This window comes from Daphnia carinata, chromosome 1, assembly GCF_022539665.2.
Source record: "Daphnia carinata strain CSIRO-1 chromosome 1, CSIRO_AGI_Dcar_HiC_V3, whole genome shotgun sequence".
Lineage (NCBI taxonomy): Eukaryota > Metazoa > Arthropoda > Branchiopoda > Diplostraca > Daphniidae > Daphnia > Daphnia carinata.
In genome coordinates this window covers 13,929,300-13,944,650 of record NC_081331.1, presented here as the reverse complement: position 1 = coordinate 13,944,650, position 15,351 = coordinate 13,929,300, and the positions used below count along the sequence as shown (strand labels likewise).

The following is a 15,351-nucleotide window of genomic DNA, read 5'->3' as shown; positions in this document are numbered from 1 at the left end:
AAAAGAGAAAATTATATATTTTTTTAAAGGTTAGCCTTTTAGAAATATTAGCAGACATGTTGGCTCTTTTCATTTTTGCTGGCAGAAGAAAAGGAAATCGGCAGCCGTTTGACTTCCATAGCTGTTACAGGCAAGTGTTGCAGTGTGTCTGGGTCACAGGGCTCATTATTATTAAACAAAAAAGCTTTAACAGTTTTGGTTTTTTTTCGAAAGAGAAAGCTAACTATATATAGCCTATAATCTTCAAGTGGTTGCAGTACCATAACCTTGTCAGGTGAAATTGAAGAAAAATTGACATCCCAGCAGAGGAACATTTTCGTTTTTTTTTTTTTTTTTGCGCTATGCTACTTTCGAAAAAAGAAATTGAATTTAAAGGCCGTATGGGTAGCACATACGGGTATTATCATTGTCAAAATATTCAGCAATTGACGGCCTTGTATCCGTCACATCCATCCATACAACCTAACAGATTGGCTGGCTGTAGATGTAACACATCTCTTGGGTGAGAGAAGGTCGTCTAGGCCATATCTAATCAACATCTCGCCTCCATCTCTGTACATTTAACTATACGCAATCACGCCGAGCAGATCAATGAGCCTTCAATAATTACACAAAGCAATTTTTTTTTTGCGGTTTGTCTACTTCGTGGTTTCTCCATCAGACGGGGATCTTTCAAGTCTAAAAACTCACTAGCAGCAAGATGCAATCCGTGTGCTCGTAAAAATCTATTATTAGCCGATGGTAAGATACACGCTGGTCCTCGTTGGCGGGCAACCGTGCGCTATGCTTTTATTCATGTTAAACCACCTGAAAGGGAAAATGACGACCTATTTCGAGTTCCAGGTATATAAGAAGAAGCTCTTTTTTTTTTTTGTGCTTCAGTGAAGCATCCTCAACCTTGGCAAATGTCGTGTTAAAACGACCAGCAAGTCTCTACGCTGTTCATTAGAAGAACATTGAAAAGGACTTTGTCTTAATTCAGCTGGTTTTTCTCCGTATAGACATCTTGCGGTCGTTGATGGCTGTCCCGTGAGTCACGCCGAACGCGTCCAATCTCTATTATTCCATCGCTGTCTAATTTCAGCGCCACAATCAAAGCAGCTATTTTTTTCGATCATCACATTTTCCCTTTCTCCTCCTTTCAATACCCTCTCTGTTTTGTTTTTTTTTCCACTATCTCATGTCAAATTATAATTTGAGGGGAAAAACAAAAGACGAAAGCGGACACGTCACCGTTCGTGACATCAGTAGAAACTTGCAGTCAGGTCTGCGCTAAGTGACTTTGAGAAAAAAAACAAAGCAAAAAAAAAAATGTGATCATCATCATCGTTTCACGACGTGCGTGAAAAATGTTCCTGGCTCACCATTTCCCAATCAAAAAAGAAAAGTGAATGATATTATACTTCCTTGACCTGATTGTGTTCCTAGCGGCTACGCAAACTCATTTTTTATTATCTTAAAAATACGCCTAAAGAGGAAAAATCGTGTACAGCTCCTGATTATTTCAACCTGCGTATACCAGATGCCCTGCTCGCCGCACCGTTATGACGTAACCGTTCTGGAAAAAAAAAAAAATTGAAATCCAATCGACGAATCTTAAAAAATAAAAAAACATTTTATGATTTCACATTTTATTTTATTTTATTTTATTTTTTGCGCAAATGAAAATAAAAGTGTTTGCCTGCTGGCCAAATTACGCCATCACCTCTGGCCGTATCGGGAGTACAACAATGTGACTCCACCCTTAAGATTTTTCGCGTTTTCTCCGCAATGAAATATTTATTTTGTTGCTATCAGTTTCCCGTATTCTTAATCTATTCTTACTAGCGGAGGGGGGGGCACAGTTTCACCATAATTTCGACAGCTCGTATCTTATTCAAGCTGCTTCAGGCGGTTTAATTGATACATGCCATCGCAACAAGTTCTACCTGTTTCGCTTGAAAATTTGTTTAGACTTAGACTATAGAGACGATATGAACGCTTCTATATTTGCTAGCCAATTTTCGATTGCAACGCCAATCTGTTCCCTATACGCTTAGCCAAATGCGTCAGGTTCATTCCACTTCATGTCCCTCTCTGACGATCTCGTTAGTTTCTCTATTTTCCAAACATTTGCTGCCTTATACATCTGCATAGTGAAAATAGAACTTTTATCCGTTGTACGATGTCGTTAACCTCCCAGTCAATCATTGATCTCAGCTATTTGCATATAAATGCACGTAAACATTGACTAAATGGAACGAGCGCTGCAGCGCGTGTCACGTAGCATTTTTTTTTTTTCAGCCATTCCCTGTTTTTGGATTACGTCAGATCTACAAAAACGACTTTCACTGCGTTATGCGTTGTGTAAAAGAAAAAAAAAAAACGTATATGGATCGCTCCTATACGTGTGCACACAAAATGCTGATTCAAAACAGCTGACGATCCGACAAGTCCGATCAAAGTCTTTGGCTCGAAGCTTTTTGAAAACGCAGTTCGCTGAACGCGCGTGTTTTAAATTGAACGAAAACGAAGAGTGGACGAAAATTTCACGCAATTATCTTGAATTGCGGATGGACGTTTGCTGTCACACATTGTGCACTTGGTTTTAAAAACTACAATGTTCTCCAAGCGTCCTAAATATTTTTGGGACGTAAAGGTTGACGATATCAAGGTGACGCACGAACGTTCAACGTGATCGTTTATACAATTGGTGCCGGCGACAGTATAGACTTGCGTGTTGCCCTATTATGTGAGTAGAATGAGAAAACAAGTGAACGAGTTGACTTTGTCGTAACCCCTGCTGTTCAAATAGCAAGGTAACAACTAAGGGAACACAACGGCACGACAAAGACCTTAACGATTGCTGCTGCGTGCGTGTGAATTCATTATCGAATCTTTTTTATCGAAGCAGTTGTTGTCCTCGCGAGTTTTCTTTATTCGCTGGAACACTGCTTTTCAAAAAGAAAAAAATCGCTTGTTACCATAGCGATTGGAATAGTTGAAGTTGGCACACGTCCAATGCACGCTACCTCCTTTTGTTGTTTTAGTCTTTTCTTGAAGCCTTTTGCATTTAAAATCTATTGGTCTTTGATGGAACTAAATATTCAGAAGCCATTGTCGATATCGAATATCCATTTTTGTTTTTAGGTTTTCTCACAGGTTTTTTTTTAAAAAGCCTCCACTCTTATCGATTTGCATATTTTCAGTTGAAGTTGAAACAGTTGACTTTGTGAAAATGACATCATTTCCCAACACTTGGCTTAAAGCTCACGATTAGATTCGAAATCTAGGCAATCTACCGCAGCGCCCTAATAACTGGCTAGTAAGGCGGCCGTTCGCGTTGATGTGGGGCTCGTCATCCATGTCGAGGTGTGTTCGCTTTTTTTTTTTTTTTTCCTGACAAATCTCAAAACGATGGACGATAACCATCAGCTGACCTTAATATTCTCCTTTCCCTTTCTACTTTTTTTTTTTATGCCATTTTTAAGATTTCTCCGTTGTTGCAATGAAAGGATATCTCCGTCAAATTCAAGCGATTTTAATTTAAAGACAATTCGTTTCAATAAATGGGAACATTTGCGCATTGCCTCTCCAATTATTGTGCAAAAATGGTAATCGTTTTTTTTGTTTTTTTTTAAATCAATAATTCTATGAGAGATATGCGAAATGTTGCGATTGGTCGTCATGGCGTGCCAATTATTTGATCAAGACGTATAAATGAAACGAGAGAAAATGAGTGAAAACGAGCTTTCATACTCGACAGGGGGTTTCACACGTCCGGAAGGCAAGAAACTGAATTACTTCGCAATATTAGTAATAAAAAAAAAAAAAAGGAAATGAAGTTGCACTTTTTTGGCAGTTTATGGCCAACGAACGACAACGAGGATACGATTCCTCCGAGGGGTACAATCAAATTATCGTTCAATTTCTGTCTATTTTTATTATACCGATTCGTTGCAATCATCGCAGAAGTTGGCAAGTAGAACCCCCCCCCCCCCTTTTCTTAATGGTGTGCGTACATATATATATGTATATCCATATAACAAACTGCGCATTTATGTTGCATGTTCTTATCGCAAGTGTCTGAGCGTGCAGCGGCGTCAATATCATGGCGCTTGGAAACTAGTTCCAGAATGTTCCTGAATTTTTCTGTTTCAAGTTTGTTTTTGTTTTTTTTTTCCCTAGCTTCTTATTGTTTTTTTTTTTCTACTTCTCTTCTTTTTATTCTGATGAGAGAAAGACATAAAAAGGGAAGGGCGGCCAGGGCAATGTGTGGAAATGGAGGTACAGGATACAACAAACGACAAACAACAACAACTTTCTACTAGAAAGAAAGGGGATTCACGCAGACATGCACGTACGTACAGCAAAAAAACAAAAAGAGAGGGAATCAAAAAAAAAACGCACACACACAAAGAATAAAAGTCGGCACTAACAGCTCTCGATTTCACGAGCAAAAGGCCGGGGCGGCTACCCTCCACCGGGTTTCTTACACATAACATTTCCATGAACAAAAAAAAACTGAGCACAAACGCAAGTGCGCACAAGCGCAAATCGTACTTTTAATTACTCGATTTTAAACAATCCTATTTCATCTTTATTGAAGTCCTTAATTTTTTTCTTTTTAGGACACCACTTAAAAGAAAAAAGAAAAAGACCCGGAGCAATTTCAAAGGTCGAATAAAGGGAAAGGAGGTAACGTGTCTGCCCTGCTGCTGCTGATGCTACTGCTGATACTGGCGAGATCGACGTCGCCAATGCTGACGATCTGGTTGGTGAAGAGCGACGCCGTCACTAGAGGCGTGGCGAACGGGATCTTGCGCGTTTTCAGCCGCGATTCCTCTTGGAGGATCGGCGACGGGATCGGGCCGATGAACGACGTCGTCCGCGACACCGGATACCTCGTCGTTATCTTTGGCCTAGCATCCCATCAATTATCACCAGGGAGGTTAAAATAAAATTTCAAATTCAAAAAAGCCCGCGCTTCTCCGCTACCCCATCCTCAATACATGAAAATGCAAGACATCGACATATCCAAATTTGATTGACTCACCGATATCCACGGCGATCAGCCACGTAGTCGACGATGCGTAACACTCCCTCCGGATCTACGTAACCGTAACGTCCCGTTACGGTTCCGTCAGGTGAACGCGTTTCGACGCGGTACGACTGATGTTCTCCACCTCCTTAAATGGACGACACGGAAATGCACGCAATCGATTTACACGATAAGTTCCAAAACCAAACAAGGACATGTACACATATTTTTATTACGATAAAGATAGTCATATGAATTCAGCGGCCATAACGATCCAGCTGATGTCTTATTCATACGAGCGATTTATTTTGCCTTGTTCGATACGCAAATCACAATCCACAGACGTGTATGTGTTTTTGCTCGGTTTATTAATGAAGGATTTATTATTTACGTTACCAGTATCGTAACCGAATGTGTAAGCGCCCGTTTGAGGGTCCATGGTGAACGTCGTGAATGAGACGTCGTTCGAGTGAACGGGCAAACGGCCTTCGTAGAAACTGTCGCTGTCGCTGTCGCCTACCGTCTCGTTCCAGTCGAAGGGCGTGAGTTGTCCTGCACGAACGCCGTCCCACACCATCTAGTGAACGATAAACGTAGCTGACGTGAGTCACGCGGGAAAAACGAGCCGTCGTGAGAAAGATTTGAACGCAGACACAAACGCGAAGCCCTTAAGCTCATTCGAAAGTTTTAAGAAATCAAATTTTCCCTTTCCTTCTCTCGTTTTCATTAACATTCTTTTCTTTTCTACCTGATTTAGGATCGTGTTAATTGAAGAACCGTCGCAAAATGTGCGTTAAGTAACTCCCGCCCGATTGCATCGGCCAATTTTCTGCCCCCAATTTTTGATCTGCCAAAAACGGTCGGACAGGTGAAACTTTCCCGATTTCTCTGTTGTTGTTTTTTTTTTTTTTTTTTCTTTTTCTTTGCATTTTCACTGGTTTTGGTGTTCGGTCCGAGTGACCCGACCTATCCGTGATAATATGCAAATGGAACGATGCTGATGCTAAGATAGGCCATCTTTTAAAAAAATTAGTTTTCGCCAAGGCTTTAGGCTCAGGTAAAAAAAAAAAAAAAAAAAAAAAAGTGCTGCATTCGGCCCAAACAAGTCCCGAAAATAGAAACGTGTGGCATATAGACGACCGAAGGCGGAATAAAGTCAACCAATTTCAGGTGTGATGAAAGGTGAGAGAAAAGACTCAAATTGTTTTTTAGAAGGGGAGGTGAAAGTGACCCCTCTAAACTAAACCAAGAGAGTGAAACGAGGGAGATCAGCTGTTCATTTATGCTTGCTAGTTGAAATTATAATAATTTAGCGACATTACCAAAAATGATGGAAGATACTTGTGTCATTGAATTGCGTGGCGGTGCAGAGTCCCGCTATACGAATAGCCAACAACTGTAACTCATATTTTTGTTTCAAACACATTTCACCTGAAATTGTGGATATGCATAGGATCGTCGTGACATCGCGTCATTCAAAAAATCTCATCGTAAATCAAAAGGGAAGCGCGCACCTTTTTTTTTTTTTTTTTTCTACTTTAACTATTTAGGTGGGAAAGGTTTGCACAGCTTTTGCTGCAAACCCAACCCAAAGAAATGAACGAATAATGGCGAGTTAACGGTGAAAGTCCCAAGTGAAAAAGAAAAAATTGTCACCGTGTTTGGATGTAGCCGTCCATCAATTGTCTTTTTTTTTTGTTGTTTTTTTTTTGTCTAAATAACTCGAACCGTCTTTCGGTAAGTTCTTCTTTGCCTTCTTCTTCTTAAAAGCTTTTTAGTTGAGCATGTGAACATTTTCTTGGCATGACTGTCGCAAGAATAAATCTCGATCAGCAAACGGATTTTTTTTTTTTCCTTCTATTTTCTATTGTCCTCAGCCAAAAAGGTAAACATTCGATGGTTTTTGGCCATAGTCGTTTGTCTGCGTTCGCATTTCGTGAAAAAAAAAAAAAGTTGAGATAAAAGCGAAGGCGAACGAATGGGAATAGCCACCAAAATAACCGATGATGCTCATCGACCACGTCTCTGCGTGAACATGTTTAGATTTCATGAACAGCAATAGCTCATGAAATCAAAGAGAAAATAACACACAGTGGAATACAAATATCTCACGTTGCCTTGTCTCCTATTGGCGGAGACGCGGTACGGCACAAGTTTTTCTTTTTCAATTTGATAAATTCGAAACTGTTGCAAAGCGCGACTCGACTCGACTCGACTGGCTGTCGCCTCGCTAAATCAATTTCTCCCTATGTCTTTTTCTTTCTTTGCCTTCGTGCCACCGTAAATGGCCACAAGGATATGACCATTACGTCTATACAACGACAATAGAAAAAAGAGAGAGAGAGAGAGAATGATCAGCCACCATAGACAAGGACGTATCTCTCTTGTTGAGTAGTTCCACCGGCAATATAGAAGCGAGGGTATCATCATCATCCAAATTTTTTTCTTTCTTTTTCTTGCGGGACGAAATGTCATAATAATTAATGGGCCATACGGAAGATATGGTAGACGCACGTGCGCTTCATCGGACACGTCGTCGCTTTATTTTGACGACGTGCTTTGCTTATATTTTACAATGCCAGTTTTGTGCGTGTGTGTGTGTGTGTGTGTGTGTGTGTGTGCCAATCGCTGCCAAATTCAAATAATGATGGCGCGCTTTTTTTTTCTTTTTTGCAACAAGAGTTTGACGAGGCGATAAATATGAGATCACGGATCTGCCCTTTTGCTTTGCAATATTTTTTTTTATTTCTTCTTTTCACAGCATTTTTGGCATCCTGCGCGCAGCTGAACCGCATTGGAATTTTAAATAGAAAAAAAAAAAAAAACCTTCGAAAAGCTGGTCATTTTCGATGTTGTGCGCAAAATAGACGCGCACGCGCAACAGTTTGAGAGAATGTAAAAGAAATCCGTTGCGATAATCTGAAGGGGGGAAAGAGGAAGGTTGTTGTTGTTGTTGTATCGGGTTTAAAAAAAAAAAAAAAAAAAAAAAAAAAAATTCTTTGTGGTGGAAGACATTCTTTTCCAATTACTCAGAGAAGCTGAAGTAAGTGACGACTCGCCGAAGAGCATTGCACACAAGACACGCGCGTGGCTCGAAAGCAAAAAGAAAAGGATCGACCTTGGTTGTATACGCTGCACTACGAGTTGTATATGGATGGTGATGTGGCCGGCTAACGTGTCTGCTATCGAACATTGGACGGGAGGGGAAAAAAAGAAAAAAAAAGAAAATACAAAATAAACGGCCCACCAAAAATTGTTCCCTCCAATTAAATTACCATACGACCTCAATCAAATAAAAATCATTCATTCTTTATGTTTCTCTGCTGAAACGGGCCGTCCAATAATTGAATCGATCGTACGTCAAACCTCTGTGTCTATGTATGACTACATTTTGTGTTTCTTTCTTTTTTTTTTTTGTTCGATCGCCGTATTCTATTATTAGCCATGACGTCACTCTAAATATGCAGGCCTATATGCATCTACACAAACACACACAAAATACTGAAGGTACGCAGACACAACACGTTGGGGAGTCTCGACAAAAGAAAAGGCAAAAAAAAAAAAAAAATCAAAACAGGGGGATGACGTCAGTTCGGGATTTTTTTTTTTTTTTTTTTTGGCACTTACGGCAAGTAGCGTGACAAAAATGCTGCTGGTGACGTGATGATTCTTCATTATCCAGGCCGTCTGTGTTGTAATGACGATGACAAAGTCGATCAGCTGATTTTTGTTATTTACAAAAAGAAGACGAGGAGGCTTGTTGCTTTCAACAATTCACGCGGACAACACGAACAGGAGAGAGAGAGAGAGAGCTGGACCGGCTGCCGGCCAGCTGAGAAAGATGAGAAGAGACAAGAAGAGAAACCAAATGTGTGTGTGTGTGTGTGTGTAGTTTGTCGGGAATGATGGAGAATCACGTTGACGATGACCAATTAGCGTCGTCACTCAAATTGACCGACATGGCGGGTATGTTTCAAACGCTGATGACGCAATGTGGATCACCAATAAAAAGAACACGTGGGGGCCACTCTTCGACTCCGTCGACGATGACGAATGATTCACCAAAAACGGACGGGTCCCCCCTTTCCAGATTTAAAAAAAAAAAACAGGCGGCAGCGAAGCAACAAACGCAAATGCCGTGGCTCACTCGACTCCCGCGCCTATTTAAATACTATAGCCCCACACTACAGCCCCACACCTCAAGCTGCGGCTGTCTGCGGCTGGTTCCGCGTGCTACTACCACTACTATACACATCCTCTCTCTCTCTCTCTTTCTTCGTCTGTGTTTTTTTTTTTTTTGTTGTTTTTTTTTTCTTTATCCTGCCCTTTTTCATTCGCGTGTGTGTGTGTGTGTGTGTGTTGTGGGGAGGTCGTCGTTTCTTTTGGGCTCTGTCGTGCTCACGCTGCTCTTCCTCCTCCCCAACAGAAACCCAACCCGATCCAGCGACTTCAACAGAACCTCCCACTCTCTCTCTCTCTCTCTCTCTTCTTCATGTTTTGTTCGTCGCTCTTTCTCTTTATTTTTTTTTTTTTATTTATTTTTACCAGCCGTCATCGCCGAAACGTTTCATGTCCAACATCGAAAAAAACCAACAAAGTAGGGCCTTCCTTCGGTGCCTCATTTCGCATTCAACGATTGCATTTATTTCTGACGATACACACCAGAGGTTTGGTGTAGCATCCCATTAAAGTGGGGCTGATTTTAACAGACTTTCGTCAATCCGTCGTGATGTATTGTATTGCTCACTGGTCGTATGCAAATTTTTTTTTTTTTTGGAATCCTCGAACGAACAGTGATTAAAGGAAAAGAGACTGGCAACTTCTGAAAAAAGGCCATCTTTCCCATACAGCACAACTTGAGCAAGAATAAAGAAAAAAAAAGAAGGGGATTGGATAGTTTCATCATGGAATACGTCGTGAATGACGATCGTGACTAGTCCGGGATGGAATTGGGCTAGAGGGCGGCCCCGTAATTCCATCGAACAAAATATTTTATTATTTTATTCCATTTAAATCATTCCTTTTGGAACAATCCGGAGCTAGCGCAAAAAAAAAAAACACAAAAAGGTTAGCCAATGGCCAGTTTCTAACAACTTCCTTCTGTGTTCGATCCTAAAAACAAACAAAAACCAATCTTATTTTATTCGCAACGTTATACAACAACGTACTATCACCACCAAAAGCAGCCAGCCCGCTCGTCTGCGTGACAGCGAGTAGAGATATTGCTGGCCACCTACGCAGACTGAAGGAGTGAGACCATCGGAATAAGAAATGTTTTATTTAGGACGAGCGCATTCTGACGGACTGCTGCTCCTTTTGCCTGTCCGTTCTCTTGTTTTTTTGTTTTTTTTTATTTAAGGTATTCAGCATTGAGATGATGCTCTCTCTTTCTTCTATATCGTCCTAAATATCGGGAGAAACAACGTCCTCTTCGACCGCCTTTCACTCGTTGCTCATTCATCCGACACATCTACCATCCCTTTTTCTTCGGCCATCCGTGTCGGCCGAGTGAGAGTCGTTATAGTTCCTACCGAATCAATTGTGATGACTGGATATGATTTTATTGTTTGAAAAAAAAAAAAAAAATTGCAAAACAACAGAATTGACTTATCCAGTTGTCTGTCTGTTTTTTGTTTGTTTTTTTATGATTGTCTTTCACCACTTTCTTCTTTCCTGAGTTCGTGGACCTCTTTGGCATTCTGTGTCACCTTTTTCACGACATTTCATTCCTTTTTTTTTTTTATGATGTAATTTTATACGAAGCAGGAATCCTTTATTCGATATGCACCGTGCTGTGCGCTCCGACATTTACGTTCACCGTTTCTCAGATGCGTGGATTTGCTATTCTTTTTTTTTTTTTTTCCTTTTTCTCCTCTCATCTTTGTATTCATTTCTCATTGCGTGACGGTGTGTTTCAGCATCGTTGGCCGGAAATGGTATGTTGCGCATAGTCAACATCTCACACGGACATTGGAATATGGAAACGATAATAAAGCGCATGGGAAAAAAAGAAATAAAAAAGAAAAAAAAAAAAAAATGTTAGATGGATCACTCATGTAGGCACGTCTTGTAGTAGGAAATGTGAGAATTATATCGCCCAAAGGCCAACAATCATCTCCCTACTTCTTTTGGGAGAATCGTGATTCCTCACTCACGCGTTCAGTTGTACTTCTCTGCACCTATCCTATCGAAACGGCCTCAATCAAACAGTTCACACTAAACGGAAATTCGGAGGATATCTTCATCTTCTTAATTCAATTTCTCTTCATCTTCCAGCGCGTTTTTTTTATTTTTTATTTTATTGTTTTAACCTTGTCGATAAATGCCACCCCCTTGCTCATCACGAAGATGGATCAAATAGAAACAAAAAAAAAAAAAAAAAAGAAACGTGCCCCCCCAAATCGTTAGACTTGTAGTGAAAAAATTAGCAGCACGCCATCAACAAGTTGAAAGCTAATGATATGCATTAAAAAACTCGATAGAAAGATGAGAATTAGTCGAGGTTTTCATCGGCTAGGCGAAATGGCTCACGACTCTCACTTTCTTGGCTTTCCAACACACTCATCAGCAATCGTGAATTCATCGTAGCCCGGAAATTAAACAAAAGAAAAACGAAAAAAAAATAGCAAACACGACTTTAGCTCAAATACGAACATTCACGAATCTACAACTGATGCGCTGTTTCGCACTTGTTTCAACGGACGAAAGATTCCGAGAATCAGCTAATGTCTTGATTATACCGTATAGAAACACAAAGTCCGTAATTTTTAATTTTTTTCTTTTTCTTTTCTGGAAGAAAAAGGAACGTCGTTTCCCTAATTGATGATGTCAAATGGATTTCAAGCTACCGCAGCATTTTATTTGATTTTTTTTTTTTTTTTTTTTTTTTATAGTCACAGCGACTTAGCGTGTCGGATGATGATGGAATTATGTCCACTACCATCTTCATCAGGACGATTGTGTGGATGTTGTGCAGCTGACGGCCATCATCAAAGGCGATGCCGGATCGAAAGATGGATTAAACCTGAATGATGCTGTCATTCCCACACGCCAAAGAGGATTAAGTACCTCATTTAAAACTGTGAAAAAAGGAAAAAAAAAGGGGGGGGGGGGGGAGGAAAGATAAACAATGGATTATTTTCGAAAGTTGTTGCACTTTCCCCTTGGCCCGGCTGTTTATTAGTGTGACTTCCAACCTCTGCGGTATTTAAAACGTTTTGCCCGGTTGAAATAGTCACGTCCTATGCGCCGACCTGCGTGACAAATGAAACAAATCAAGTTGCACGCGGATGCGTGTATACATCATACGATATATATTATATGGCCGGCTGTAATGGTTAAAGAAATAATTCAAGTGCCATTTCTCTCTGTCTCGCCCCTTTCTCTGCGCATCCGTGTGACGATGTCACCTGCCAGGTGCAGCAAGGTCCTTATCCGTGAAACTTAACTAATCTTTTTCTATCTGGCGAATGATGTTTTCTTTTTTGTTTTTTTTTCATCTCGGCTTTCTGGCAGTCGTTCAACTAAAAAAATTGAACGACTTAATGCTACGATGGACGAGCTCTGTCTAACCGCAGCTAATCTTACGTTCATTACTTTCTTTTTCCCGACGTATTCCAATTTATTTCCCAATGTGTGTGTGGTGCCGTGCAAAAAAAAACAAAAAACAAAAAATGCCTAAATCCTACGACGACGAAAAGGATTTTCAACTATGCCGGGCATTGATCGAACTCTGTTTTTACCGATGCCAAAATGTTTCGGTCTCTTGTGTCTAGTTATTAACATCGTCTTTTGAAACGGCCGTTTGAAAGTCCGTTCCAAAACAACAACAAAAAAATGGGATAATTCCAATTTCGTAATACGAAAAAGGAAGACGAAATGTGGATGTGTATAGCTTATACTTAAACGTGTAAATGATCGTCAGCCAAAGAAGGCAAAGATCATAGAGAGAGAGAGAGAGAGAGTAGTATACCGCTCAATTTTTTTTTTTGCATAGGAGATGCGATGCTGTAAATTTCTGCGTTTCATTAAACAAAACTGATTGCAAGAAAATGAGTTTTCTCCACACGTATATCTTTCAAACACCTGACATTATTAAAAAGTAAAGTGGTTTGTGTGTGTGTGAATCTCAAATGGGACTTTTTCCTAACATCATCTGCACCTTTAATCAGAGAAGATTTCTAGGTAAATCAGTTTGCCTCTAGAGAGAGAACGGGGTCAATGCCATGTACAGTATGTTCTCTTTCACATCCAATCCTTCTGTTTTTTTTTTTTTTTGTTCCAAAGGTAAAATGAGCCAATCTACAAACGGGGACATTTTTTTTTTTGTTGGCCAATTGCCGCTATACAGCCTGACAGAATGTATATACATTTTTTTTTGAACGGTTTTCTTTTGATGGCCAAGCCGCCTGAGGGCCTTCCAGTGTCGGAAGATGTCTTCTTCTTCTTGTTGGCTGTCTTGTCTTCTCTGTATGTGTTTTTTTTTTTTTTCGTTGTTGTTGTTGTATTCCTTGTTTGGAGGGAACCCAGAAACGCATTCAACTCTGCAAGGTCAACAGGACATTGGCTTGAGGGAATCATTTCCACCTTTTTTTTTTATTCTTTTCGTTACAGTCTCCGCACTCTTCAAACAGGTACGATCGGCTAGAAGCACTGCCCTCCCCTCACCTGGCACGTCAAATAGAATTGACTTTTTTTTCTTTTTTTTTTTTTTATGTTGTTCTGTCTGCCCTTTTTCTTTTTCCTTTTAGTCACAAGTTGGCAGTCCATCCGTGGGATCAGCGCTTCTGTGGTTCTCGACATCATCGTTGTCTTTGCCTCCCCTTCAATCCCAGCACAGGTGGATATTTGTTGATTTTTTATTTGGCGAGAGTGTCGAAAAAAGGCCAAAAAAGGCGACAGCCCAACCAGCAGCAGGTGAAATAAAACGCTCATCATTTTATTTGACTGTGTCGCCTGACTAATGTTCTCAAGAAATCGTTCTATAGTGTTACGTGCATCTTATTCTTTTGTTGTTGTTGTTGTTGTTTTTTTTTTTTTTTTTTTTTTTTAAGTCGATCGTCACAGTCCGCGACACGTTCCCGGATTGCCAAACATCGTAAAAACAAACTCAAAGTGGTTAGCCAAAATTCGTTTCTATACGAAACAATAATCTAACGGGCAAATCTGCGTCTTTGAATTTTTATTTCCGTCTCTAAGAGCATAGAATCATATTTGTTTTAACTCAATCACGTAGCTATACAACAATGGTAAGTTCAACATTTGAACGAATCTATTGGAATGTTTCTTTACATTTGCATATTGTGTTTTGGACGTTTTGGAACGAAAAATGCGCTACAGGCTTATCGTCGTGAACGTTCTCCGACATCAGCTGTCGCCGTCTGTATAGCGCTGCTTGTAGTGCTGATGTCGAGCGACGTATGCAAATCGCAGCCCATTAGGAAGCCGCCAGTCATAACTTACGTAGCCGGACCCAATCAGCTGACCTTGCTGTTCCCCAGCAGCGCATTCCGGTAACGCGTTTTCTTTCGTCTTTGCTGTGTACATAACACGCAATTATTTTTAGCCGCTTATCGTTCGCTCTTTGCCTCCCATTGTTCGTCAACGGACGTCCACCGAAAACCCAAACAGATTTGGATACGATACGAACAACCAATTCCGAGCTGAGAGACGCTTCGCTAATGGCACAGTGGCCGGCTATTACGGCTACATGAGGGCCGATGGCAATCCGGTGCGAGTCAAATACGGAGACGTGGACAACCTCGGCTTTTCAGCTATCGAAGAAATTATTCCAGTCACGTTCCCGCCGACCACGACCGAAGCCAACACGGAGGAAGGCAGCGGTTCGTTACCGACCGAATCGCCCGCTGGCGGCCCGTCCGCTGAACCGTTCCTCATTAGCGACACGGCAGACAAGCTGGAAACGTTTTTAGTTTTGCCTAAATTGCCCGTCGTTGATGATGAAAAGGAATCCGTTTCGGTGGATGCAGCCGATTTTTTCAGATCCGGAGGATTCACGCTGTCCGTAGGAGAGGAATTCAATCACGTGAACAGCGCCCGTTTCGTTTTCCCTAAGATCGACGTGCCCGATCTTCCGCCAAGTCGCAAGAGTCGATCGATTCCGCGTCCCATCCGCCCGTCTCCGGAAATGGTAGCCGAGGATCGCAGCAGTGTCGTCATCGAACAGCTCCCTGGCGAGCCGGCCATCATTTACAAAGAACCCGCTCGTTTCAAACAAACGGCCAGCATTCGATACACGTTGAATTAATTATTTGCTTTAATTATGTTACATTCTTTCAATCATTTTAGATAGAACAAAAAAAAAAATTCAA

The 15,351-nt window shown here is 40.9% G+C and overlaps 2 protein-coding genes across 2 annotated transcripts; one reads left to right on the top strand and one right to left on the bottom strand.

Moving 5' to 3' along the window:
• Positions 1 to 4,151: 4,151 nt before the first annotated feature.
• LOC130691570 (uncharacterized) lies at positions 4,152 to 9,090 on the bottom strand. Its single transcript, XM_057514525.2, has 4 exons — positions 8,648 to 9,090; positions 5,417 to 5,597; positions 5,036 to 5,168; positions 4,152 to 4,901 (listed from the first exon to the last, which is right to left on the bottom strand). Exons 1-4 carry the CDS (start codon positions 8,693 to 8,695, stop codon positions 4,652 to 4,654), a joined length of 612 nt encoding a protein of 203 aa, XP_057370508.1. The 5' UTR covers positions 8,696 to 9,090; the 3' UTR covers positions 4,152 to 4,651.
• A 5,160-nt stretch (positions 9,091 to 14,250) lies between these two features.
• Positions 14,251 to 15,314, top strand: LOC130691555 (uncharacterized). Its single transcript, XM_057514506.2, has 3 exons — positions 14,251 to 14,268; positions 14,360 to 14,532; positions 14,651 to 15,314. The coding sequence occupies exons 1-3, from the start codon at positions 14,266 to 14,268 to the stop codon at positions 15,285 to 15,287; spliced, it is 813 nt and encodes a 270-aa protein (XP_057370489.1). The 5' UTR covers positions 14,251 to 14,265; the 3' UTR covers positions 15,288 to 15,314.
• Positions 15,315 to 15,351: the final 37 nt, after the last annotated feature.

Bases quoted from the DNA above. Each gene is read 5' to 3' on its own strand.
- LOC130691570 (XM_057514525.2), bottom strand. From the start codon at position 8,695: ATGAAGAATCATCACGTCACCAGCAGCATTTTTGTCACGCTACTTGCC. The intron at 5,169-5,416 runs GTAACGTAAATA...CGTCCATTTAAG, and splicing joins CACATTCGGTTACGATACTG to GAGGTGGAGAACATCAGTCG. The intron at 4,902-5,035 runs GTGAGTCAATCA...ATGGGATGCTAG, and splicing joins GCTGATCGCCGTGGATATCG to GCCAAAGATAACGACGAGGT.
- LOC130691555 (XM_057514506.2), top strand. The intron at 14,533-14,650 runs GTAACGCGTTTT...AAACCCAAACAG, and splicing joins TTCCCCAGCAGCGCATTCCG to ATTTGGATACGATACGAACA.